The 25820-nt window shown below is 40.1% G+C and overlaps 1 protein-coding gene across 3 annotated transcripts in view; it reads left to right on the top strand.

Moving 5' to 3' along the window:
* Nucleotides 1–17729: 17729 nt before the first annotated feature.
* Nucleotides 17730–25820, top strand: part of ELMOD2 (ELMO domain containing 2) — a 30045-nt gene continuing 21954 nt past the window's right edge. The window contains exons 1-3 of one of the 3 annotated variants that reach the window (XM_007999850.3): nucleotides 17730–17852; nucleotides 19021–19171; nucleotides 21060–21088. In XM_007999850.3, coding sequence (XP_007998041.1) covers nucleotides 19030–19171; nucleotides 21060–21088 — 171 coding nt within the window. In that variant the 5' untranslated portion in view covers nucleotides 17730–17852; nucleotides 19021–19029. Of the gene's footprint in view, nucleotides 17853–18525; nucleotides 18617–19020; nucleotides 19172–21059; nucleotides 21089–25820 lie in introns of those variants that run through there. The other 2 variants (XM_007999851.3, XM_007999852.3) reach the window with 2 other exon arrangements.

Raw genomic sequence — 25820 nt, forward strand, 5'->3', positions numbered from 1 at the left:
GCTGCCAGGTCGTTAAAAGCGATAAACTAGGGAAAGCACCCCATTGCCTGGCACGTGGTGGGTGCGCAGTACCTGTTGGTGACTTTCCTCGAGTAGCTTATCAAACTTTTACCCAAGCTGAGAAACACTAGAACATCAGTAGCATGAGACTCTATGGACTCCTTGATCTCTCCCCTCTAATCTCTCCTCTCATTGAGGACTCACTGGCAGTCTGGTTATAAACATTCTACTTCAAATCAGCCCTGCAGGTTGGAAGGGCTCGCGTCTGTCCCCTTGAGAGGGAAGAAAGATTTGAAGATACACCAGCCTGAGGATGCCATTACAGCCTACGTGTTCTCATGTGCTAATGGCTAGGAGCTGTGACTTTCCATGGGCGGGGACCCAGCCAGATCTCAAAATAAGGAGCCAGGAGAAAGAGACACCTCAACTATGTTCTCCTTCACCGCTCCAGTCTGTTGCCGGTGCTTGCCTTTGACTGAACTCTACTGAAAACGGGAAGACAAGAAAGTTCAGCTTGATGTACTAGATGGTCCAAACTTGGCTTCTAGGCTGTGGAGCAGGTTGGAGAAAACGTAGGGAAGATTAGGGTGGAAGAAGGAAGCTATTCAGCACAAAGAGATGTCTCCACACTCAGCATTTCACTGCCTTCTTACCTGAGGTCCAGTTTTGCATATTCAGTTGCCTACCCAGCCCTTCAGCTTGAATGTCCCACATCAGCTTCAAGATGTCCAAACTTCCTCACCAAGCTATTAATAGCTGTTTTCCCAGAGTCCCTTGATTTTATCAGTGGCATCATAGTTCTTCTTACAATCATTTTGACTCTGGTTCATTATATCTCATTATTTATAAAATCTTTACTTACCTAAAGGATTGTGTTTCTGTTGCCACTTACTATCCCCAATATTCAGATGATCACAGTGATATTCAAACTGGTCTCACTGTCTGCAGGATCTACCCTCTGCAGTCCACACTTCAGTACCAGATAATCTTCCTAGTTCACCACAGTCAGCTGTTATTGTTGTTTACATAGCTCCACTTCTCCTGAATGAAAAAGGCCCCTCTCAATCAGGCCCCTCACTGCTTTCTCATCTCCCAGCGTGCCCTTACATGCCTCTGGCTCCTGCCAGATTCTTTTTTCAATCCTACTCTGAACATGTCATGTTCACTTCTCTCCTTCTGTGCCTTTTCTCTTTATGTCTGCCCCCTGCCCACAATGTCCAGTGTCCTCTCTGACCACTGAAATCTTTTCTACATCTTCAGGTCTCATGTTTCATCTGTTTCATGAATCAAAACCTGGCTACAGCAGACCACTCTGACTTCCCCTTCTCTGAATTTCTTTAGTATGTAGGGCAGGGATGTTCAATCTTTTGGCTTCCCTGGGCCACACTGGAAGAATTGCCTTGGGCCACAAATAAAATACACTAACACTAATGATAGCTGATGAGCTAAAACACACACACACACACACACACACACACACACACACACACCCCTCACAATATTTTGAGAAAGTTTACCAATTTGGTTTGGGCCACATTCGAAGCCGTCTTGAGCTCCATGCTGCCTGCCAGCCATGGGTTGGACAAGGTGATGTAAGGTCTCTGCCTTTCATTTTGATATGTATCCCTAGGTACTTGTGGATAGGAGCTTCCAAAATGATCCTAAGTTACACCCATGGTTGAGGGAGAAATATATTCAAAGCAGATTGAATTATTGGTAGTTGTCCTAAGAAATGTAATTACACGTGTTAGCATCAATGGTTGTGGAGGTCTAGGGAAGGATAGTTGTGGTAGATGCCTGAGAAAAGAGGGTTCCCATATTCCTTTGCTGTGTAGTCATGCATGATAGACAAGCTCTAAAAAGACCTGGCTGTGGGCAGAAGCTGACGTCCCATTTCTACAAGGGAGCATGGGAAACAGAAGGAAAAGCTGCTTAAGAATTAATCCTCCCAACAAAGTTTCAGTTAGACAGGAGGAATAAGTTCCACTGATCTCTTGCACAGCATAGTTACTATAGTCAATTATAATGTATTGTACATTTCAAAAGTCCTAAAAGAGTGGACTTGAAATGTTCTCACCACAAGAAATAAGTACGTGACATCATGGATATGTTAATTAGCCCGATTTGATCAATGCACAATATATACATGCAGTAAAACTTCACACTATACCCCATACATATATATAATTGTTGTCAATTAAAAATAAAGAAATTTCTAAAAAAGAACTAATGCCATCAAGTAAACAATAAATAATTGAAACAAGGTGGCACACATAATGCTGGTAGGGTCAGTACAGTGGGAACCAAACAAAATTTTAGTAAGCTTAATCATCTCGATAGCTTACAAGGCCAATGTTGTATTAAGGAAAAACTGCAATGTAAATAGGTTTACTAGGACAAGTACATATACCTAAAAAAAGAAAGTTCTGGGATCATTTCCACTGCTAAGTTGAGGAAAATTAATTTAACAATCAAGAGCTTCTGGTTATTAAATCTTTCTAAGTAGCTTCTGAGTGTCAATAGATTTTCTAATTGCTTCTGAGTGTCAATAGATTTTCACTGGTATCAGAGGGAGAAAACCAGGAGAATTATCTAAAGCTAGTGCCTTAATTTATCCACATAGTCCATCTCTGTTGGAAAACCTGAAGAGACCATGGTGCTAAGCACAGAAGAATAATTAATCAAACCACTGAGACTTTATGTGACAAAACTCTTTAAATGCAGAGACACTATAATTGGATCAATATTTTTAGATCCAAAAGGTGGAAAGGAAAGCTTACTGGTTTTAAAAACTTTTGTACGTTTAGCATTTTAATATGAACTATATACCATTATAAGTCAAATCTTTATAACTATTTAATACAAATCACAAATCGAAATAAACACATTTTCTTCATATTTGTTATTTATTTGCTTCCTAACTTTGATTCAAACATATCAGCAACTAATTAGTTAATACCTGCTCCAGGAACAACTAAACTCCTAAACCTCCATGTCTTAATAGAGTTTTTTTTTTTTTTTTTTTTCCTAGCTCAAGTAATATCTAATCCCAGAGTTTCCGGTTGGTTTGTAGCTTTCCATGTGATCAATCTGAGGCACAGCCCCTTCCATTTTGTTGCTTCCCCTCTTCTCCAGGGTTTAGAAATCCTCTTCATTCCAATAGAGGATTAGGAGAAAGCATGTGGAGGAGAAAGTCTGACCAGAATTGACACAACCTAATTCTGCTCAAATTCTATTGGTGAGAAAACTAGAGGCAAAAGAAGTGGAAACTAGTTCCTGGTTGGCTAGCTGCTTCCCCTCCACACTCTACCACATGAGCCGATCACAAACATTCAGTGGTCAGCCATCCATCTCTGATACATCACCTTAACTGAAACCAAATGATAATGTTTCTCAAAACATCCATCGCCCTCTTTCCCAAATAAGTCAATTACTAGTTTCTGGATTCAAGAAATTAGTATAACTAAGGAGTACAGTGCTATTATAAAGGAAAATAGAATGTCCATATTAAATATGTAACTATTTTTTACACTGTGTTTGAAGGTAAACAGTGCCATCATTCACCAGCAACATAGTGTTGGGAAGAGTTTTTAATCCTCCCTAAATTTGGGTTCAGTAAGAGGGGATGGATAATATCTGTTCAAGTTGGCAGAGATTAAATAACATTCATAATAACTTAGCAATGGAATACTATTTGGCCATAAAAAACAATGAAATCATATCATTTGCAACAACATGGATGGAACCAGAGGTCATTGTGTTAAGTGAAATAAGCCAGACACACAGAAAGACAAATATCCATGTTTTCACTCAAATGTGGAAGCTAGAAAAGTTGATTTCATGGAGGCAGAGAGTAGAATGATAGATACCAGAGGCTGGAAATGGTAAGGAGGATGAAGTGAGGTTGGTTAATGGGTACAAACATACAGTTACATAGAAGGAATAAGTTCTAATATTTGATAGCAGAGTAGGGTGACTATAGTTAAAAATTGTGTATTGCGTGTTTCAAAATAGAAGACATGAAATGTTCCCAATATATAGAAATGATACATACTTGTGATGAATACCCTAAATACCCTGACTTGATCATTACACATTCTATACATGTAACAAGATACCACAAGTACTCCATAAATACGTACAAGTATTCTGTATCAAATATATATACATATGATGCAGCACACACACACACACACACACGTACATACACAACTACGTTGGGAGGAAAAGGCAAAATGTTAACACTGTTTAATTTTTTAAAAAATGAACTTAGCATACACATACTTCTTGTCCTAATATAAGTGCTCAATATGTTTTTGTTCTTTTTTCCTCTGTTGCTATTCACACAAAGCAGTTATAATTTTCTCATTTACTTTATTACTTCTTCTACAGCAGACTACCTGTTCAAAAATCCTTCTGTGATTCCTTCTGAAAAATAAAAAGTGTTATCCTAGAATCCTGGGTCTTCCATAGACTGGTTCCATCTGTCTTTCCAGCTGCATATTCCTCTGTTGCAGTACTCAAAAGTTCTACTCTGCTCAAATTCACTAAATACCACGTTTTCAAAATTCAGAAAAGCACTTTCCTCTCACATTTTAAGGTTTTTGAAATCAGAATGTGTCTTCCAATCAATGTTTACATTTAACATATTTCTTCTTCTTTTTCCCCAAAAACAAAAACAAAAAAATCTGATACTCAACCAATGGGTCAATGGTTTGTCTATGAGCCAGGACACATGATATTTATTGAGCATCTACTCTGTGCCAATCATAGAATGAGGTGCTGGGGATATAAATATTCACCTGCTGGTTCTTGACTTCAGCTTCCTCTTTATGCTCAAATGTGGACTGCACTGCAAACACATTCATATTCCTGCCTATCAAAACTAGTCGGGACTGAGCTGAAATGGAACTTCCTCCATGAAGTGTTTTTTGAACTCCTATAGCACTTGGACCCTTTCTCAGAGCCCTCAATCTGCATTATATATAATTGTTATACCCATGTTTTATTTCCTCTACCATGTTATGAACCCCTAGAAGACAGAGATCATGACATTTTCCTTCCTTCTTTTCTTTTTTTTTTAGAGATGGAGTCTTGCTCTGTCACCCAGGCTGGAGTTCAGTGGCGCAATCTCGGCTCACTGCAATCTTTGCCTCCAGGGTTCAAACGATTCTCATGCCTCAGCCTCCTGAGTAGCTGGGACTACAGGCACGTGCCACTATACCTGGCTAATTTTTGTATTTTTATTAGAGATGGGGTTTCACCATTTTGGCCAGGCTGCTCTCAAACTTGTGACCTCAAGTGATCCGCCCGCCCCGGCCTCCCAAAGCGCTGGGATTACTGGTGTGAGCCACCGTGCCTGGCTGACATTTTCATACCGTATTCCACACTACATATTTCAAGGTGCTTTACAGATCAAAGGTATTGATTGAAACACAAACCTCCACCTACAATCAACCTACCTACGACCAGTTAAGCCAACAGTAAATTTTAGTCCAGGAAATCCAGATAGACAATGCAGCAGCATCCTCAAAGACCTTCAGAATTCTCCTTTGTGATGTTTGTCTAAATTAATGTTACATCCAGTCCATGGGAAGTTGAGAACTGCCAGGCTAAAGATAAATATTTGCTAAAATAATAGAAATGGAAAGAGTATCCTCTGAGGATATTATCAGTGTTACAAATACCCATCAAGGCTTCTTTAGTCAACCTTAATCTAAATGGTGATCTCATAACTATTATTAGCACAGAAAAGTAAACTTAGTGGAGACAGATCTTTCTAGTGTCATCTATATGCAGGATCCTGAAGGTGAAAACAACCTGAAAGACAATGACTTTGGACAGCCATTCTTCTCAAATTTCAGCATGCATAAGAATCACCTTGTTAAACACAAGGTGATGACTGGGCCCACTCTCAGAATTTCTGATTCAGTAAGTTAAGGTTGCGGCCCCAAAATGGGCATTTCTAACAGGTCTCACATGCTATTAATACAGCTGGTCCCGGAGCACACTTTGAGAATCTCTGCACAATAGCATTCCATAGAATCACAGATCAGACCTAGAAAAACATTTCATTATATCCCTTGGACATCATATTCTGGAAGTGAATAATATTTACAAAAATTTATCTCTGCTATCCTTGGACATACCAAGACTGGCCTGATTAGCTGAAAAAAGACACAGTAATTTTAGAGGCATCAGATTCTAGGATTGTCCCCTGAATTGAAAGGCTGAGCTGCAGACAAAAGGAGGATGCCCCTTCCAGCCAGCAGAACCTATGATCCAACAACTGGATGAACAGAAACAGGAATAGGGTACAGACCAGTAATAAGCATCAGAGCGTCCAACAGAGAGTGACACGAACTGATTTTTTTTTTTTTTTTTTTGGACAGAGTCTCACTCTGTCATCCAGGCTGGAGTACAGTGGTGCGATCCTGGCTCACTGCAACCTCCGCCTCCCAGGTTCAAGTGATTCTCCTGCCTCTCAGTGTGCTGGGTAGCTGGGATTACAGGTGCATGCCACCACACCAGGCTAATTTTTGTATTTTTATTAGAGATGGGGTTTCATCACGTTGGTCAGGTTGGTCTCGAACTCCTGACCTCATGATCCACCTGCCTTGGCCTCCCAAAGTGCTGAGATTACAGGCATGAGCCACCGTGCCTGGCCCTGATGTGGTCTTTTAACTGTCCTTCCTGCTGTAACATGACTTTGGTTTTTCTTAGGGGAACTGTGGTAGTTAGCTAACAATTCTTCCCATCTCTGTATGCTGCTCCTCCCATGAAGAGGTGAAGTCTCTGTGCCGACCTTAAAATTTGCCTTGATGAATAGATATTATCAGAAGAGATGTTCTGGGACTCCTGAACCAGGCTTTAAGAGGCCTGGAAACTTTTGCATCTTCCTTCTTGGAGCCCAACTGTCATGCTTTGAAGAAGTCCAAGCCAAACTACTGACTGATTAGAATCTTCTTGGAGAGGAGCACTGTGATGAGAGGTCAACCTGACTACTCCAGCACCAGCCAAGCTCCAACTGAATGCAGTTGTGTGGGAGACCTCCAGAGAAACCAGCAGGAAAACTGCCTACCTGAGCTCAGCAAACCCACCTACTTATAAGAAATTGTTATTTGGGGCCACAATGTATGGAATGGTTTGTTTTGCAGCAACAGGTGAGTGATAGAGGAACTAATGCCCTCTCTGCCAACTTTATGCAGAAAGGGTTCACATACAACCCAGCTCTGACCAAGCATCATAGTCTCTGACCCTTTACACAGAGATTAGTTCAGCACTTGACTCATATCAGCCAAAGGTGGCTCAATTATGAGACCTTTCAATCTAGACCGGGAGTTTCTAGGGCCATCTTGCCTATAGGAAGGGAGAACTTGCCAGAGGGTAATGCTGACTAGGGTGGAAGCAGCTCTGAAGGATTTCATTTGATTACCTACCCAATCCAGTCATGCCAAGATCTATATTAATCTATGGTTATTTTAGTTGCATGAGTCAATGCATTTCTTTCATCAATTAAATCAGCTTGAGGTAAGGTTTCTATAGGTTGTAACTGAAAGACTTCTGACTAATACGGGGAACCTAGCAGGTAAGTAAAGGACGGTAATAGAGAATCTAGAAATAACAGACAACTTGGAGATTCAGCTAGGTGCAGCCAGCACCAGGAAGAAACAAACACACGCAATTTCCAGCAACATTGGCATTCTGAAGTAAGACATCAGGCCCCAGGATCACTGAGTATAGTTATATGAGTTGTGTCCTACCAAAGGGGCCCTGAAGGAGGGCTAAGGTGAAGGCTAAAGATCGGCACTTGCTCCAAATGAACTGTGGTGCAGGACTGTGTCTGTTTAGAATAAGGAGTGCATCTTTTTTAGATTAACAAAACAGCATTGTGTAGGCTGAAGCCTCAACTGTCCCTGGAGGCAATGGGAGAAGCCCAAGGCACAGTCCTGCTCCCAGTGACGGCTAGGAAAACACATAGAGTACCTAGAAAAGAACTAGAAAAAGAAGCATAACTCATAAATCACAACTGAAAAAACAGTGCCAATCTGCTACCATTCAGGCAGGGGTTCAGGGATCCTGTGTCACAGTTTTTCTCTAGCTTACCCATACAGAATTTTCAGGCCAAACATGTAAATCAGCCTCAATTTGATTTGGGAGGAGAACAGTTCTGAAGGTTTATTCCATCATCAACCATGATGTGGCTTTCCACCTGAGCCACAGGTGTATTATTCTCTCACCTGGAGACACTCTAGGGGGCTCAGAGTGACAGTACCTTCCCCAGCGTCATCATTTATTTGTTCTCCTGTTTTCTTTCTCTTAATATTTCACCTTTTTTCCCATTTATCACCTGTCAGAACATAGATGTGGTCTGCCAGGCAGGGGCCTCTGGTTCAGACATACTGTCAATCCATAAAGAAGATAGCAGTAGGAAACGTGCCAGGGCCTTGCCTTTTGTCAGTTCTTGGGAAGAAGTGGCAGGGCTGCCTCAGTCAAGTACAACATAGCTATATTCCCACTACATGGGGTGAGTGGAAAAGTGGGTGTACTTATAGCCAATCCTTGTTTGGCCACATGATATGAAGTCACTACCCAGCATGGGGGTTCCCTGAAAAATATGTACATGTATGTTCAAAGCAATAGAAGTTTTGTCTTGGGCAGCAATTTTTTCTTGCACTGGATCACCCAAATGCAAGAGAGACAGAGAGAGAGAGAGAGAGAGTTCTAGTAGAGCAGCATCCTCCATCTCTTCCCTCCTCTAGCACTAAAAAGCCTTTTTAAATCTGTTTCTCCCTTACTTCCCCTCATATGTGGACAGAGCACACAGTCACCTGAAGGAGCCAGCCAGCTGTTCACATCCTGTGTTTTATACTGTATTTTCAATAATAAATATTTCAATTATCTGTTCTCATATCAATTTGACAGTTACTCCATCGGTGGAATATGATATTGACATGTCCATATCATGTTAGGATACTTTCTGGGGAGGAGGGCTACTTCTGCACAGTGGCTACATAGAGTACCTTCTTTAGTACAGTGAGATGTATGATAGGGAACCAAATGGCTGTATAATACACTGTTCCAAGTCCTTGATAGTGTTTGTGTCCAAGATGACATATGCATTAAACTTATTGGAATCCTCTGGTGGGGGGGGGGAGGCGCTACAAGTAGTAATCCTATATAGTTCACTGGCCCATTCTGTGCCCAGGAGATTTTCCCAAATGGCATTTTTAAATGGCTATTTTTGGGTTAGCATTCATTCATGTCTTGCCATATTAGTGGCTTAGGTAAGGAATAGGTGGAATATATAACTATTTCACACATTCGTGCATGGCTTTGGCACCACCATGCCTACTTACATTGCCAAGGAGACTACTTCTAGGGAACGGCAGGTGATCATCTTCACATTTTATTTACCTTTTGAATTGATTTGATTCTTATCGTGGGCATCTGTTCGACCCACTATCATCCTTCCTTGGGAATCCCACAGGGCCTTCCACAGTCAAATCCCCTGCACTGGGGTATTCTTAATGTTAACCTATCAAGATTCTCAGATTCCTGGGCCTGGTGGCTCATGCCTATAATCCTGGCTACTTGAGAGGCTGAGGTGGGAGGAGTGCTCGAGCCCAGGAGTTCAGGGCTATAGTGAGTTATGATTGTGTCACTGTACTCCACTCTGGGTGACAGAGAAAGACAACATTTCTTTAAAAAACAAAAACAAAACAAAAAAACAAATTCCTGACCACATAGCTAGACTATTGGTTACTATCTGACTCTGTAAATATCCAAACATTGCTCTGAGGTAAAAAATGAAGCGATTCTTCCTCCACTGTCATGAACATTGCTCTCAACTCAGTCCACTGCATGAACTTACCTTGTGTTGTCTGACTGAGTTTTTACCAGGCATAGGCAAAGATAAGCAGACTTTTATATTGGCATCCCTGCTATACAGAAACTCTCATGGATAAACCAAGAAACTTGTTCTATTTGGTGGAGAGTCATGAGGTTTAGATCATTCAGCAACAGAAGGAGTCTCCCAATTAGTTTTAACGCAAGAATGCTACCTGCTCACGTATGAATTATAACTCCCCAGAGATACCTCTCATGACAGGAATTCTTTTGAAAATCGTGTTGTGCAGATTCCTCTTTATTACAACCTAATTTTTATATCACTTGTGATATAATAGGTAGTTCAAGTCTTAATATAATTTGATGGTCTTAAGTTATGGGGACTGTTTTCAGCGGAGTCCAGTAGCATGCCGGCAAATGGGCTCTCTAGCCCCATTATCAGGAACTTCTTGAGTCAAAAAAGTCTCAGTGGCTGCCACAAGGCGGTTTGCACGTACTGTATTCCAGTGTCAGAAACTTCTAAAATCATGTGTGAATGTGCTAGAATCCTAAGGTCCCACTAGCATACTTGGGTTACTGCCCATTACAAATTTTCACAGCTTGTCAAACTGTCCCTCAAGATATTGTGTCTTCTTTTTATTGGCAGGGTCCTAAAGGGAACATAATACTGTTTGTGGAATATCTCTGGTGGCCCAAAGCTATGTTCAGAAATTTTACGGATTGGGCTAAACTCAGACTCTCAGCTGGATTGATGAACCATTCTACTACTCTTATTCGCCACTGTAGCCCTCGACTCTCTTTGGGTTTTTTCCTCAAAGCAGGAAATCATCATAGTATCATCAATATAATGAATTAACTTCATTTTGATGATGATAATGTTGAAATCTAATCTCACCAAATTGTAGCAGTGAGTTGGAGCAGTTGGAGATCCTTGGGGAAGGACCCTAAAGATATATTACATTCCTTCGCATGTACAAGCAAACCGTGCTTGACTTCTCTCTGAGTGAGATCAAAAGGATAGCATTAGCCTAATCTAGCACACACAAAAAACAGTCATATTTATCTTGCTGTACCTCTTGTACAGCTTGTACGATGCCTAGCACAACAGACACTTGTTTAAACCATGGGAACTACCTTGTTTAAATCATGATAGTTAACTGTTCTCTCCAAAGCCTGCTCTTTTTCTCCTGGGTCACATAGGATTAATAGAAAGCATTAGTGGGGATTAGCACTTTCCCTCCCATTGTTTCTTAATGAAAGATAAGGTTTCTTGTGTCCTTCCAGAATCTGACACTGCCTGATTATTTACTACAAAGGAGGGTTGGTGTGAGTCTCAGGGCTTCCATATTGCCTGACTAATTAAAAGCAAGTGGAGGGCAGATTTCTCTATCTTTTAAAGACATTTTTCTTGGCTTTAAGCTGGTAAGGACAAGATCTTTCATCACATCCATTCTCATTACATATCCAGGTGTAGACCAAAAATAAAATTCTAAGCCCCTGCAAGCAACTGAACGGACCCCTCCTCTTGGCCAAGGGAATGTCAAAGAAACCTGAAAAACTGGGGGCGGAGCAAGATGGCCGAATAGGAACAGCTCCAGTCTCCAGCTCCCAGTGCGAGCAACACAGAAGACAGGTGATTTCTGCATTTTCAACTGAGGTACTGGGTTCATCTCACTAGGGAGTGCCGGACAATCGGTGCTGGTCAGCTGCTGCAGCCCGACCAGCGAGAGCTGAAGCAGGGTGAGGCATCACCTCACCTGGGAAGCACAAGGGGAAAGGGAATCCCTTTTCCTAGCCAGGGGAACTGAGACACGCAACACCTGGAAAATTGGGTAACTCCCACCCCAATACTGTGCTTTACCAAGGGTCTTAGCAAACGGGCACACCAGGAGATTATATCCCACACCTGGCCAGGAGGGTCCCACACCCAAGGAGCCTCCCTCATTGCTAGCACAGCAGTCTGCAATCTAACGGCAAGGCAGCAGCGAGGCTGGGGGAGGGGCGCCCGCCATTGCTGAGGCTTAAGTAGGTAAACAAAGCCGCTGAGAAGTTCGAACTGGGTGGAGCTCACAGCAGCTCAAGGAGGCCTGCCTGTCTCTGTAGACTCCACCTCTGGGGACAGGGCACAGCTAAACAACAACAACAACAACAACAAAGCAGCAGAAACCTCTGCAGACGCAAATGACTCTGTCTGGCAGCTTTGAAGAGAGCAGTGGATCTCCCAACACGGAGGTTGAGATCTGAGAATGGACAGACTGCCTGCTCAACTGGGTCCCTGACCCCTGAGTAGCCTAATTGGGAGACATCCCCCACTAGGGGCAGACCGATACTCCACACCTCACACCTCACACAGTGGAGTACACCCCTGAGAGGAAGCTTCCAAAGCAAGAATCAGACAGATACACTCGCTGTTCAGCAATATTCTATCTTCTGCAGCCTCTGCTGCTGATACCCAGGCAAACAGGGTCTAGAGTGGACCTCAAGCAATCTCCAACAGACCTACAGCTGAGGGTCCTGACTGTTAGAAGGAAAACTAACAACCAGGAAGGACACCCACACCAAAACCCCATCAGTACGTCACCATCATCAAAGACCAGAGGCAGATAAAACCACAAAGATGGGGAAAAAGCAGGGCAGAAAAGCTGGAAATTCAAAAAATAAGAGCGCATCTCCCCCTCCAAAGGAACGCAGCTCATCACCAGCAACGGATCAAAGCTGGACAGAGAATGACTTTGACGAGATGAGAGAAGAAGGCTTCAGTCCATCAAACTTCTCAGAGCTAAAGGAGGAATTACGTACCCAGCGCAAAGAAACTAAAAATCTTGAAAAAAGAGTGGAAGAATTGATAACTAGAATAATTAATGCAGACAAGGCCATAAACGAACTGACAGAGATGAAAACGATGACACGAGAAATACGTGACAAATGCACAAGCTTCAGTAACCGTCTCGATCAACTGGAAGAAAGAGTATCAGCAATTGAGGGTCAAATGAATGAAATGAAGCGAGAAGAGAAATCTAAAGAAAAAAGAAGAAAAAGAAATGAACAAAGCCTGCAAGAAGTATGGGATTATGTAAAAAGACCAAATCTACATCTGATTGGGGTGCCTGAAAGTGAGGGGGAAATGGAACCAAGTTGGAAAATTCTCTTCAGGATATCATCCAGGAGAACTTCCCCAACCTAGTAGGGCAGGCCAACATTCAAATTCAGGAAATACAGAGAACACCACAAAGATACTCCTTGAGAAGAGCAACTCCAAGACACATCATTGCCAGATTCACCAAAGTTGAAATGAAGGAAAAAATCTTAAGGGCAGCCAGAGAGAAAGGTCGGGTTACCCACAAAGGGAAGCCCATCAGACTAACAGCAGATCTCTCAGCAGAAACTCTCCAAGCCAGAAGAGAGTGGGGGCCAATATTCAACATTCTTAAAGAAAAGAATTTTAAACCCAGAATTTTATATCCAGCCAAACTAAGTTGGCACACTAATATGGCACAAGTATACATACGTAACAAACCTGCACATTATGCACATGTACCCTAGAACTTAAAGTATTAAAAAAAAAAAAAAAAAGACACCTGAAAAACTAGTTAAGCTCACGATGGGAAGTGGGGGTCAAACAGCCCTCATTATACCCTCGTCCTTTGGAATTCAGGCACAACTAATCAGCATTAATATTAAAACCGAGATCTTAAGACTGAAAAAGCAGACTGTTTGTAGCAGAACGATACCAAATTCCAACCTTACTCTAGTATAGCATCACACAACAGATATAGCAGGCCCTGGAAGTATCAAAGTATTTTACCCCAAAATATTTGGAGATGGCCCTGCAAAGTTGATTCTTATGGATAAATTTGCGATCTGTAGAGAAGCCCCTTCCCTTTCCAGGTGTTTTTCTGATCCTAAAGATATTAGCTGAGAGTCTAGCACCTTTTAAATGTCTAAATAGAAAACATTTGCCATCTATTGCCTCTAAGGGTGGCCACATATGAGATTTCATCTACATAATAAGAACCTTGGTCTCCACAACCCTTATCTTAAAGCAGACACTCCTTTCTGTTGATTCCAGGTCTTTAGATAATAACTCAACTCTTTCAAGCAATTACCAATAAGAAAATCTTTGAATCTACCTATGACCTATAAGTCCTTCCCCACCACAACTTCAAATTTTCCCACGTTTCTGGACCAAGCCAATATATACCTGACATGTATTGATTGATGTCTTTTGTCTCCCTAAAATGTATAAAATCAAGTTGTAACCCAGCGACTTTGGGTATATGTTCTCAGACCTCCTGGGGGTATGTCACAGGTGATGGTCCTCACATGTGGCTCAGAATAAATATCTTCAAATATTTTACTGAGTTTGGCTTTCCATCAACACAGGTAAAGGCAGGAATTTCATTTTTGTTTTTTATTTCTTTATCTGTAGCTTCATAGTGATTCTGGTGCTATCTACTGTAATATTTTGATATGCTCTAAACTTTCCTTTCATACCTTAATATTGTCTTTTTATTCCCCTGCTATTATGGTAGACTTTACACCATCATTATGGTACATCCGATAATTCCAAAAAGGGTTTTCACTATCCTCTGCCACTCAACATTAACTTGTAACATACAACCTTGGACCCTCCCAACCAGGGGTCATATGAAGATTTCTTCTCTCTCAAGTTTTTCTTTTTATTTTTTTCTTTTTATTTTTTTTAGACAGGGTTTCATTCTGCTGCCCAGGCTAGAGTGCAGTGGTGCCATCATGGATCACTGTAGCCTTGACTTCTCAGGCTCAAGTGATCCCACCTTAGCCTCTTGAGTAGCTGGGGCTACAGATGCGCACCACCACACCTGACAACTTTTTTCTATTTTTTGTAGAGAAGAGTTCTCACTAGGCTGGTAGTGAACTCCTGAGCTCTAATAATCTTCCTGCCTCAGCCTCTCAAAGTGCTGGGATTATAGACATGTGCCACTGTGCCCATCCTTCCCTCGTTATTTATCCTCTTACCCACAACCTTAATAGACAAGTTAAAATCATTACCCTGTGCTAAATACACTTTATTTTCCTATTTTTTTCATCATTGCTACCTTTAAACTCCTCCAGGCTGGGATAATTGGAACAGATCTGATAGGGTAGCTTAGGTGAGGTGGATACAGGAGCTAGAGTAGGTTTCCCTTCTCTAAGCTATTGTTAATGTGCTGTCAAACCCTTTGTAGGGATCCTGTCAATTTCTTCCTTCTCTATTCCCTCCCCTCACTTGCCCTTCAAAACATTTTTAAAGATCATTCTACCTGATTCAATGTTTATTTCTCTTATTCTGGTCAGTATCTTCACCCCAGCCCATTAGCTTTCTTCTGAACAGCTTAAACTTTCTTTTTATTTATAAAGCCCATTATCAGTAGCTGTGAGAACAAATCTGCTTTGGCATTCTGCATATTCGAATCCTTGTTTTCTCACTAAAAGTAACCTACTGGGAACATATGCATGAGGGATTCCCCCTAATCACAATGTCTATAATAGTGCGGGGCAGAGGCATAGGGAAGCTCAACACTAATCATCATAAAACCAAGCAGGGTTGCCACTGCCCTTTATATTTTTAATGCTTCCACAGAAGCAACAGTTTCACTGTTAACAAAATGGATATAAAGTTTTCCTTTTCCATATAAATTCAAGGTATTTCAGACATCACACACTCCCAAAGGGGCGCTGATATTTAATTTGGGTCTTCTGTGGATCAAATACTGAACACTGTGACAAGTCGATGATTAGCAGTCATACCAGAGAACTCTTTCCATTAAGTAGTTTCTAAAATCAACAGTTCCATGGCTGTTTAGCCTGAGAATCCAAGAAAGCAGAGATTCCTCAGTACTACTAAAAAATATAACCAAATTTCATTCCACTGTTGCCTTTGGTTTGTATATAGGTGTATCTGATAAGGCCAGGTAGATGCACACAGGTTGAGAGACCTAGGGACCTAACCTGTGAGAAGGTCCCACTTTCTCCATGAAACCAGAATCTTAATCTTAGGATATGATTAGCCTTTAGCTAGCCACAAGAAAGAAGAAAACCAAAGAGAATAAGAAATAGAGATGGGCAATCTTTCCTGAGAAACAGGATTGGTTTAATGTATCTGCCAGTTACATGCAAGGGAATTAGTGGAAAAGGGAAGAGGCAAAAGGTATGCATAAGAAATTTTAATGTACAGTGACCCTGCTTACAATAAATGCAGCTTAATCAATTTCTCAGGTTCTGACAAAACATATTAGCATTTTCTTCTCTTGGGGAAAGACATAAATGGAAGTAGGCCAACAGGCAACAGGGAAACAACGAGGAGAGAGTTCCTCTACAGCACTGCCTACACTCAATATAGCACTTTGAAAAGGCAAAATGATTACATATAGAATTATCTCACCTTCTACTATGTAAAAGTTTGTGTAATAATGGAGAATCTCCTGAAATAGAAGTTAGTTTACATCTCAATTTGCCAAATCGGCTGTGCACTTTGCCTTTCTAAATCTTTTAATCTACAATTTAAAAAAATTACATTAGATGATAGTTATAAGTTCTCTTTAAGATTTAAGATTCCATGATTTTACTAATATAGTGTCTATCCAGACTTCATTACAAGTTCATTGTTTGTACAGGACAGGGATGATGGCTTATGCACCCTGCACATGGCTAGTGTTCTGCAATTCGTCCATTGTTTAAATGCCAGTTGAGATGTGGGAAAGTGTGTATCACTTGCTTCAATTCAAGGAGCTGGAACGAATATACATATGTACACTTGCATATAATATTTTTGGAATTAGAAATAAAGTAATACTGGTTGTTTCTGAGCAAGGTGACTGAGGTATCAGGAGTTTTGGGTGGATGGGAAAATTTGTTTTCAATATCAGCTGTCCTTTGTATTTACATTCGACTCTCCCCCTTGCTCTTTCTCCTCCAGCCACCCCGACCTTCTTGCTGTTCCTCCATTTCAAAAACGCTCCCAACTCAAGGTCTTTGCACTTGTCATTCTGGTGCCTGGTGCACTCTCCCTCCAGATACTCCCACAGTGAACTCCCTTACTTCATTCAATGAGACCCAAATGCTACGTTAATACTGAGACTTCCCTGACCACACTGTATGTAATGACTTCCCCCACAGACTCCCCATGACCCCTTAGCTAACAACCCTTAACATTTAGTAGCATCTGACGTACTGAATGTTTGCCTGTTTGTTTAGTGTTTGACTGCCTTTTGGAACACTGCCTGTGCTAACAATTAACAAATACTTGTTGAATTAAGAAACTTACTGTTTGAGATTTTTAAAAAGTAATCACGAAATTACTTTTTCAACAAAAACAACCAGTTAGGGAATAAACATTTGATAAATTAACTTTTAGATCTATAGTATTATAGGATAAAGTCCAAACTTCTTTTCTCAACACACGGACTTTCCTCATCTGCCACGTATTGACCACAGTCAAGTAACCCGTTCCCTTTCCTCCTGCATAAAGCGGGGCTATTCATAATTACTTCACAAAATTAAGATTCAATGCAGATGAAAGCGCTTTTGTAACCAACGCACTGTAAGTTACCATAAGCACAGGGTTTCTTCCGCGCTTGGAGCCTAGGAATAGTACATGGTGTCAACCTGCGCTAATGACCTGAGGTTTAAGGACAGGAAAATCTCCAGTGCAGCGCTAGCAGACACTACTCTGGCGCGGGGCGGGGCTCCTTACCACCGTTCCCAGGGAAACTGTCCGGGTGTCCCTAGTCTCTGAGCCAGTGCGCCGGGGCCACTCAGCTCAACCTCTCTCCTGCGCTAGCAATAGGTGGAGCGCCGGCCAATCGGAAGAGGCCGGAGGGGCGGGGCGGGCAGTGGCCCTGGGAAGGCGGGTCCGCGGCCTCGCTCCCTGACTTCCGGGTCGCGGTGCTAGCAGGCAGAGTTCCGTCGTTTCCGTTGCCGGCTGTTTGCAGTGGGGAAACCGAGGCAGCTCCTGCTCCCCCTAGTTCTTCCGCTCCTGTGAGGTGGCTGCTGTTTCTTTTCCTCTTGCCCCGCGCTGCATCGGTGCGGCTGCGCTGAGAGTGCGCGGGCTCGCGAGCCCCGCGGGGTTCTGCGGGAACCCGGGGGCGCCTGGGCCGGCGGGTCTTTGTGCGAGCCCTGCCCTCCCATTCGCGGGCGGCGCGCGAGGGGGGTCGGCGCAGCGACGCCCCGAGCCTTGGGGTGCTCAGGCGCCGCTAGTCGTGCATCCCTTCTGCTCGGCAGTTCTGCGCTTTTGTCCTAATGAGCGCGGACTAGATGGCTTGGTTTTCAAGATAATGATCAACCCAGCTGTGATGTGTGCTGTTTTCTGCACTGACCTGCGGCGACTTCGAATTTGACAGCCCCTCCTCAGGCCCTAGTCCAGAGATGACGTGTCTGTGGGAATGTTTAAGGCAGGAAGGAGACGAGCAATTTTGTTTTTAAGTATCTCCCTCTCACGAGTATCTCCCTGACTTTTTCATTTAGAAGCTGAAGAATTTTCTTAAGACATAAGATACAGTTGTATCGAGTGTGTACTTAAAAAAAAAAAAGCAAAAAAAACTTGTTAGTATTTCTGCCCTTGACCTCTTGAATGGAAAGTCAAGAATGAGCTAAGGTGTTATATACTCCGTGTTCAACGTGTATACTTAAGTTTATAAGCCATATGTAGTGTTTTTATTTGCTGGCATCACCTGACTGGGACAGTTGCAACGAATTTTCCACATGGGATAAGAAGAGCGTGTTCTATAAAAACAATTCTGATGTTTTGGTATATAGTTTAATTGTTGATTAGTTGGGGTCCTCTTGATCTTGAACTGTTGAACCCTAATTCTCAAAGAATGGGAAATTTGGAAACTAAGATATGAAACAATTATTTAGCAAACCATTCTGTTATTCTTTCAAGCCATTGAATGGTTTGACTACGTCGTGTGAATTTTCGTTTTGAAAAAGTGATAAATTGGCCATTGAATCATCCATCATTTAATTAATGTAAGCGGTATATATTACACCTGCCATTGTTTTTAGATGTCTAATTAAACACTATCACAAAACAGACACAATGAAATAATAGATACATAATTTGAGATTTGATCAGTTGTATAAACTAATTTTTAAAATTTTAAAATTCAGTTTAAGGTCATTAAGCTTGTCTTGTATATTTCCCTCCTCCAGGAAAAAAAAATGTTTATTTCTTTGTGGGAGTTCTTCTATGGGCACTTTTTCCGATTTTGGATGAAATGGCTATTACGACAGATGACTGGGAAGTGTGAATTGCAGCGAATATTTGATACCTATGTAGGTGCACAAAGGACACACAGGATAGGTAATGTTATTCGAAAAAGAAAAAGTGCTAATAAAAGTTTAACTGAATATTTTTCTCAGTACTCACAGTGACAGATGTATTTCTTGTGTATCCTGACAAGTCACTTAAACTGAATTTCATAAGCTTTGAAATCCTGCTTTGACTCCTTCAGCTCTAAAATTGTATGAATTTATAGAAAAAGTGATTGTTGAGTTGCTTTTCTGTGGAAAGAATTATCTTCTTTGGCTCCTGAAGTTTATCAGTTATTCCTTAGATTATAGTTGCAACCTATTTTCTGGTGAAAAATTTCTATACTTATATAATCCCTTTGCAATTTTCACTCATATGATGGGATGAGTGCCTCAGTCTAGATCCATTTTTATACTTAGCATCCTTCATCAGTCTTTTACTTTCTTACTGTTACTTATGAAAGGCCAGTAATTAGGTATCCAGTGGTCTCTAGGAAAGACTTTTAGACTCATTCTCACTGTCCAATACCATAGCCAATAGCCACATTATATTGAGCATTTGAAATATGGCTAGTCTAAATTGAGATGTGCTGTAAGTGTAAAATATAAACTGTATGTCAAAGACTTACAAGAAAATGTAAAAAAATTTCAGTAATTGTTTATATTCTCTATATGTTGAAATGGTAATATTTTGGGTATGTTGGGTTAAAAATATATTAAAATTTTATGTTTCTTTTTACTTTAATGTGGCCATAGAGAATTTTAAAGTACACAAATGGGTCACAATTTGGGTTGTGTTATATTTCTGTTGAACAGTGTTGCTCTGGTACCTTCTAAAATACATCAGTTTTCAGTGCTTCAGTGAAAATTTTACTCTAAAATTTGAACATAGATGAGTAAGAACTGTGGTTTGAAGTCGCTTCTTTTCAGCCAGGGTAAGGAAGAGCAGGGAAGTGCTCTAGCTCATGCTCTCTATGTTAAACAGAAAATTGTGAAATAGCCAGATTTCCTTTTGTGTTAATCAAGTGTGCTTCGACCGAGAAATCAACCCCTGTCAGGTTGAGAGAGTGGAGTATTGGCAATTGGAACCTGTATCCAAAACAACATCGGAAGAATGAGACAGAAGCTGCCTCAGGGCAACTGGTTGATGAAGTTTAATTACTTTCCTAGTTTTCTTACAACTTCGTGGCTGACTTAAATTATTGCTGCTCTTTTAACTTGCCCTTTTGACTACTCAAAAGAGCAAAGTACATCTTGATAAGAAATCTCTTCAGGCAGTATGGGTTGGTGTTTTAGAGTGTGGGGGAAGAATATATATAAAGGCATTTGTTTGTGGCAAAAGCATTTTTCTTATATTTTTCAAATTGCTGAGAAAAGAAGATTATTCGTAAATGTGCCAGAAATTTTTTTAAATAGACCAATAAAAATGTTCCTGTCGTTCTTGATATAGAAACCAGGAATGGAGAAGCTATTTGTCTGGTGACAGAAGGGTTGACCAGATAATCTGAAGTTCTTGCTCCTTTGTTGTACGATTTAGTTGCTGTCACCTCAAATGTAAACGCTCAGGCTAACAAATGAAAATGCAGTAGAGAGCACTCTCATTGTAGTCTTAAGATGAGTTTCTGGGACCTGAGCTACTGTGACGCAATCATGGGTGAGTTTGCAGTGGTTAGTAGACACTTCGGGGTCTAAACAGAAACAGATGACCCCAAGTAATGAGGTTGGTGTCCCCTCTTTGGATAGATATGTTGTGTTTGGTTGAGTTTTTTATACTGTAAGATTAAATTTTAAAATGCTTGCTGTTATGTAGAAATTATATCTCCTGGCACTATTAGTTTATTACTGGTTTGATATTTTTACTGGTTGTTTATTATAACTAGTTGTTATTCACAAACAGCATTCAATGGTAACATCTTTTTTTTTTTTTTTTGTCATTTCAGAAAATTCCTTGACATACTCCAAGAATAAGGTAGGATAACATAAAGGTGGTAACTCTAGAAAACTTAACTTGGACATATTTTTTCTTAAAAAAATAAAAAGTGCTCTGCTAGAAGAGTGTTTTCTATAAGAAGCGTTGAGTGAAATTTTCCCCCTTTAGAGGTAATATTCTGTTTTCAAATGTTTCTCTATGTATGTGTGTTTTTCATGTGTGTTTCAAAGAAAATACTTGAATAATTTGTCCTGTTCTGAGGTTTTACTTGTTTATTTTGCTTTAAGAGTTGATAGCTTTTGGGAAAGCAGGGCCTTAGGAGGAAAGTTGTCTTTTAGACAGTTTCCTCCGGATAGGTTATGTGAGAGAAAAGCAACTTAGGATAATAGAGAAAACCCTGGGTTGTGTACCTTCTGAGCTCAAATAAGTCATAATTCATGCTATGTATTAGTCAGCTTTTGCTGTGTAACAAACTATTATAAAATCTCAGAGGCATAAAATGATAGTTGTTTCTTGCTCATATGTCTATGGGTCAGCTGGAGAAGCCTTACTTCAGGCTGAGGCCAAGTTCCTGTTTATTCCATTCGTCTCATCTGGGACTCAGGTCGGGGGTTAACAGGTACCTGGTGAGTGTTTTCACCATGAGTAACTGAAGGCCTGACCACACAAACATATTTTAAGTTTCTTTGTGTCATGTCTGTTAGCAACCCGTTAGTTAAAACAAGTTACGTGGCCAAGCACAAGTTGAGGGGTGGAGGAATGTGATATGCCCACCATAAGGCTGTGGTAGGGAGTAGGTTGTATAATTCAATTACAGGGTAATAAAAAATTGGGACCAGTAATTCAGTCTACCACGTGCTGTTACTTCCCTATTGTAGTTCACAGTTTTGTCTACACGTAGATTATTTGGTGTGGCAAGGATAGAATATGGGTCATCTAGACCATTGTTTGAAATCCCATAATAGAACACAACCAGTATTAAACAATAATAGGAATAGAATAGAAAATATTTAGAAACCATTGGTCATAATATGGTTAAATATATTTTAGGAATTTTTTATACTATTATAATTATTTTAAATATTTCTGTGTACATCTGTGTGTATTTTAGACATCCACATGAATGTTTGTTCTTAGCCATAATGTAAAATGTGGCTCAAGGTCAAAAATGTTGCTTTGCTACTGTCTAGTAATATGAATCGTGCCAGAAATAAAATAGACCTTCTTGAGAGTTGCAAGCATATCTATTATGTTCTGAAGAGTAATCTTTAAAATAGGTACTTTTTTAATGATTTAGTTATACTCTTTAAGAATGGTCTATGTAAGAATAACTCATATATAAGTGAATATTTGGGGGAAGAGTCCAGAGTTACACTCCTTTGTTCAGAATTGTTAGAGAGTGATTAATGTATTTTTGAAAATGAGGATACGGAGGTCCTGACAGCTAACAAGTTGCTGGTTCTCAACATTTATTTATACCTTATCTATTTATATAGTTCCTTTGTTTGAAACATAGGATGCAGTTTCCCAAAGTAACAATATTATAAATTGTAGCAGATGCACTTGGGGAGGTGTTATATTTCAGGTCCGTTACAAGAGTAGTTCTTAAATTAAGGATGAATCAAAATCTTCTAGAGGCCTGTTAAAACACAGAGTATTGGGCCCCACCCCCAGAATTTCTGATCTGGTTCTGATTGCATTTCTAACATGTTCCCAGGTGATACTGCTGCAGCTGTTCCTGCTGCTGGGGGCAGTGTCTTGAGGCACTAATAGCATATTAGTATGCTGTCTCGGAACTATTGTGGATCATAACTGCTTTAACTTTGTTTCGATAGGAAACTGTGTGCATTTTTCAAACTGACCTTAAACAAGTTGGTTTGGAACTATTTGGGTGCTGAACCCTCTAGAATGGATTGTTCTGTGAAACCTGTTTTCTTTAAGTCTCGATGTTGTAAAGAGAGTAAAACCATAACTGAGCTCTTTATATTATACCCACAATCCCCAGCTTCCAACCCTAATTTTTCAGTAGTGTATTCCTTCAAATACCTTGACATCTCTCAGCCTGGAAGTTGACCAACACTGCCACTGCTGTCTACTAAAACTCTTATCTGGTCCCCTTCATGGCTCTCTGACTTTACTACTATTCTTGCCTTGCGCACCAGTCATCACCACTGTGCTGCCTGTTATTTTACAAACACATTGGCATGCTTCTGGTTTATGACCTTTGCACCAGGTCTTCTGTTTAACTAGGATTATCTTCTTCTGCTTAAAAGCTTAGCTCACTTCTTCATTTTCACGTTTTTCCTCAGTTATGACATTGTCTATGAGATTTTCCATGACCATTCTCTACTTAAGGGTATCCTCTTGTCTCTGTTTATGATCCCCTTTCCTTAGTTGTTTCACCATAGCACAGACCATCACTAGCATACCAAATATTTTACTTATTTATTTTTCCATTCCTGAAAAGAAAAAGGCATTGTTTGGGTTTTGTTTTGTTTTGTTCACTGATGTTTTTCTAGTACCTGAAACAGTGCCTGGATTGTGATACGGACTCTGAATATGTATTGAGTGAATGAATGAATAAATGAGAAAAATAAGAGGTTAAGGAATAATAAGTAAATGAAAATTTACTTTTTTCAGAATAGAGTGTGTAGTGTTTCTTTTGTTTGCTAATTTACTGCAGAGGTTCTGGAACTGGGTACCCAGTATCACATCTATCAGTGTAATTGTTAGTACTGCATTTGTAACAACAGTTTTGGTCACAGAATGTATTAATGGGATTGTATGTGTGGTAAAATCATGGCAAGCTTAAGTGGAACAGTACATAAGACGCTATATTTAAGAACTCCAGTGCCTTGGTCAAATCCATTCAAGGATTTGAATGACTACCGTATGTTCAATATTCAACCAGGGTCTTTGGGATATTCAAAAGATATACAAAAGAAGACTGAAATTGAATGTAATTGTAAATAAAGGTTTAGAGAAGCAAGAGGTAAATGTGGACTAGAGTGTTTGGGGATTTTAAAGTAGTGGTTACAAGTTAAAGAAAAATAAAATGTTCTTTTTTTTTTTTAACACAGAGTCTGGCTCTGTTGCCCAGGCTGGAGCGCAGTGGTGCAATCTCGCCTCACTGCAAGCTCCGCCTCCTGGGTCCACGCCATTCTCCTGCCTCAGCCTCCCGACTAGCTGGGACTACAGGTGCCTGCCACCATGCCCGGCTAATTTTTTGCATCTTTTGTAGAGATGGAGTTTGACCGTGTTAGCCAGGATGGTCTCCATCTCCTGACCTCGTGATCCGCCCACCTCTGCCTCCCAAAGTGCTGGGATTACAGGCGTGAGCGACTGCGCCTGGCCTAAAACTTTCATTATTTTTTACCTCTGTTGCTTGCTGTAAAAAGTTCACTTGAAAAGTAAACATTAAAATTGTATTCTTATAACTTCATTATTCAAAAATAGAAATTGCTAATAGCACGTTGGAGGGCATCCTGCAAAGAGAATGGTCAACAAATGGGTAAATACTGAAATTAAATCACTTATGCTTTATTCTTTTAAAGTTTTAAATCTAAGATAAACTTTCCAATAAACAGAAGTAGCTTTATCAATTTAAAAATATAATTTATGTGTGTGTTGCACCTAATTTGTACATTCCATTTACTTTGTAGGGTAAATGTATTTCTCATTTTGTGATACTTTGGTTTACCTAATTACATTTTTACACTACGAAAAAGTCGGGGTTCAAATCCTGATATTATCAATTAGCAGTTGTTTGACTTTGTGCAAGTTACTTATTTGCTCATTCTAAAAGCTATTCATACCCACATAGTTGTTTTGAAATTAGAGATACTACTATGAAAACAGTCTAAGAGAATGCCCAATACTTGGTAAGTATTCAACAAATAGTGGTTACTAATAATATTAATGATAATAGAATTAAGCCAATATATACCATAATCATTTTAGAAGTTTGATATTCATGAAAACCTCTTTGGTACTTCAGATTACTTAGCATTACCAATGATTGCTGTGAATAAAAGTGATTTTAATCTATTCAGAGTGATTCCCTAAAATAGTGATCTTGGAGTATGATCCTGTTGGGTTGTGAACTGTTCCACAGTATGCATTCTTTCTTTGTTAAAAATTGAGTCTTATTTGCTTATATTTTAGAGTAAGGACTATTTATCAATTAGATATTAAGGGTTACTAAACTTTGGGATTTATAAACAAAAATTAATAACTTACTAGAATCTGAGGAGTCTAATTCAATATTCTGCTAAGAAGTCTGGCTCCCATGCAATATATGACAATGTAGCAAAGCTCCATGTACTTATGCGTACACAGGCATTTGAATTTCTGAAAGTTAGGGAGGAATACTTTGGCAATCTATTAGTGTTTTTGGTGGCTGTCTTTGTATTGCAGCTGCCATCTTAGGTTTTAAATAATAATAACGTAGCTGTTCGATAGTTGAATAATAAATAAGTTTTATGACATTAGTTTTCTTTTAATGCTATAGTGATGCACATTTGCATTTTTGGGCCTCTACTTTTCCATTACAGCCTATAGTCATTCAAAGTATAATAAGGGGATTCTATGAGCAACTTTATGCCAGTAAATTGTTCCAGTTTACATGAAATGGACAAAGTCCTTGAAAAACAACTTACTAAAACTAACGCAAAAAGAAATAAAAAATCTAAATAGTCATGTACTTAATAAAGAAATAGAAGCTGCAATTTAAAATTTTTTCACAAATCTCCAATCTTGGCTTCACTAGTGA

This window comes from Chlorocebus sabaeus, chromosome 7 (genome assembly GCF_047675955.1).
Source record: "Chlorocebus sabaeus isolate Y175 chromosome 7, mChlSab1.0.hap1, whole genome shotgun sequence".
Classification (NCBI taxonomy): Eukaryota; Metazoa; Chordata; class Mammalia; order Primates; family Cercopithecidae; genus Chlorocebus; species Chlorocebus sabaeus.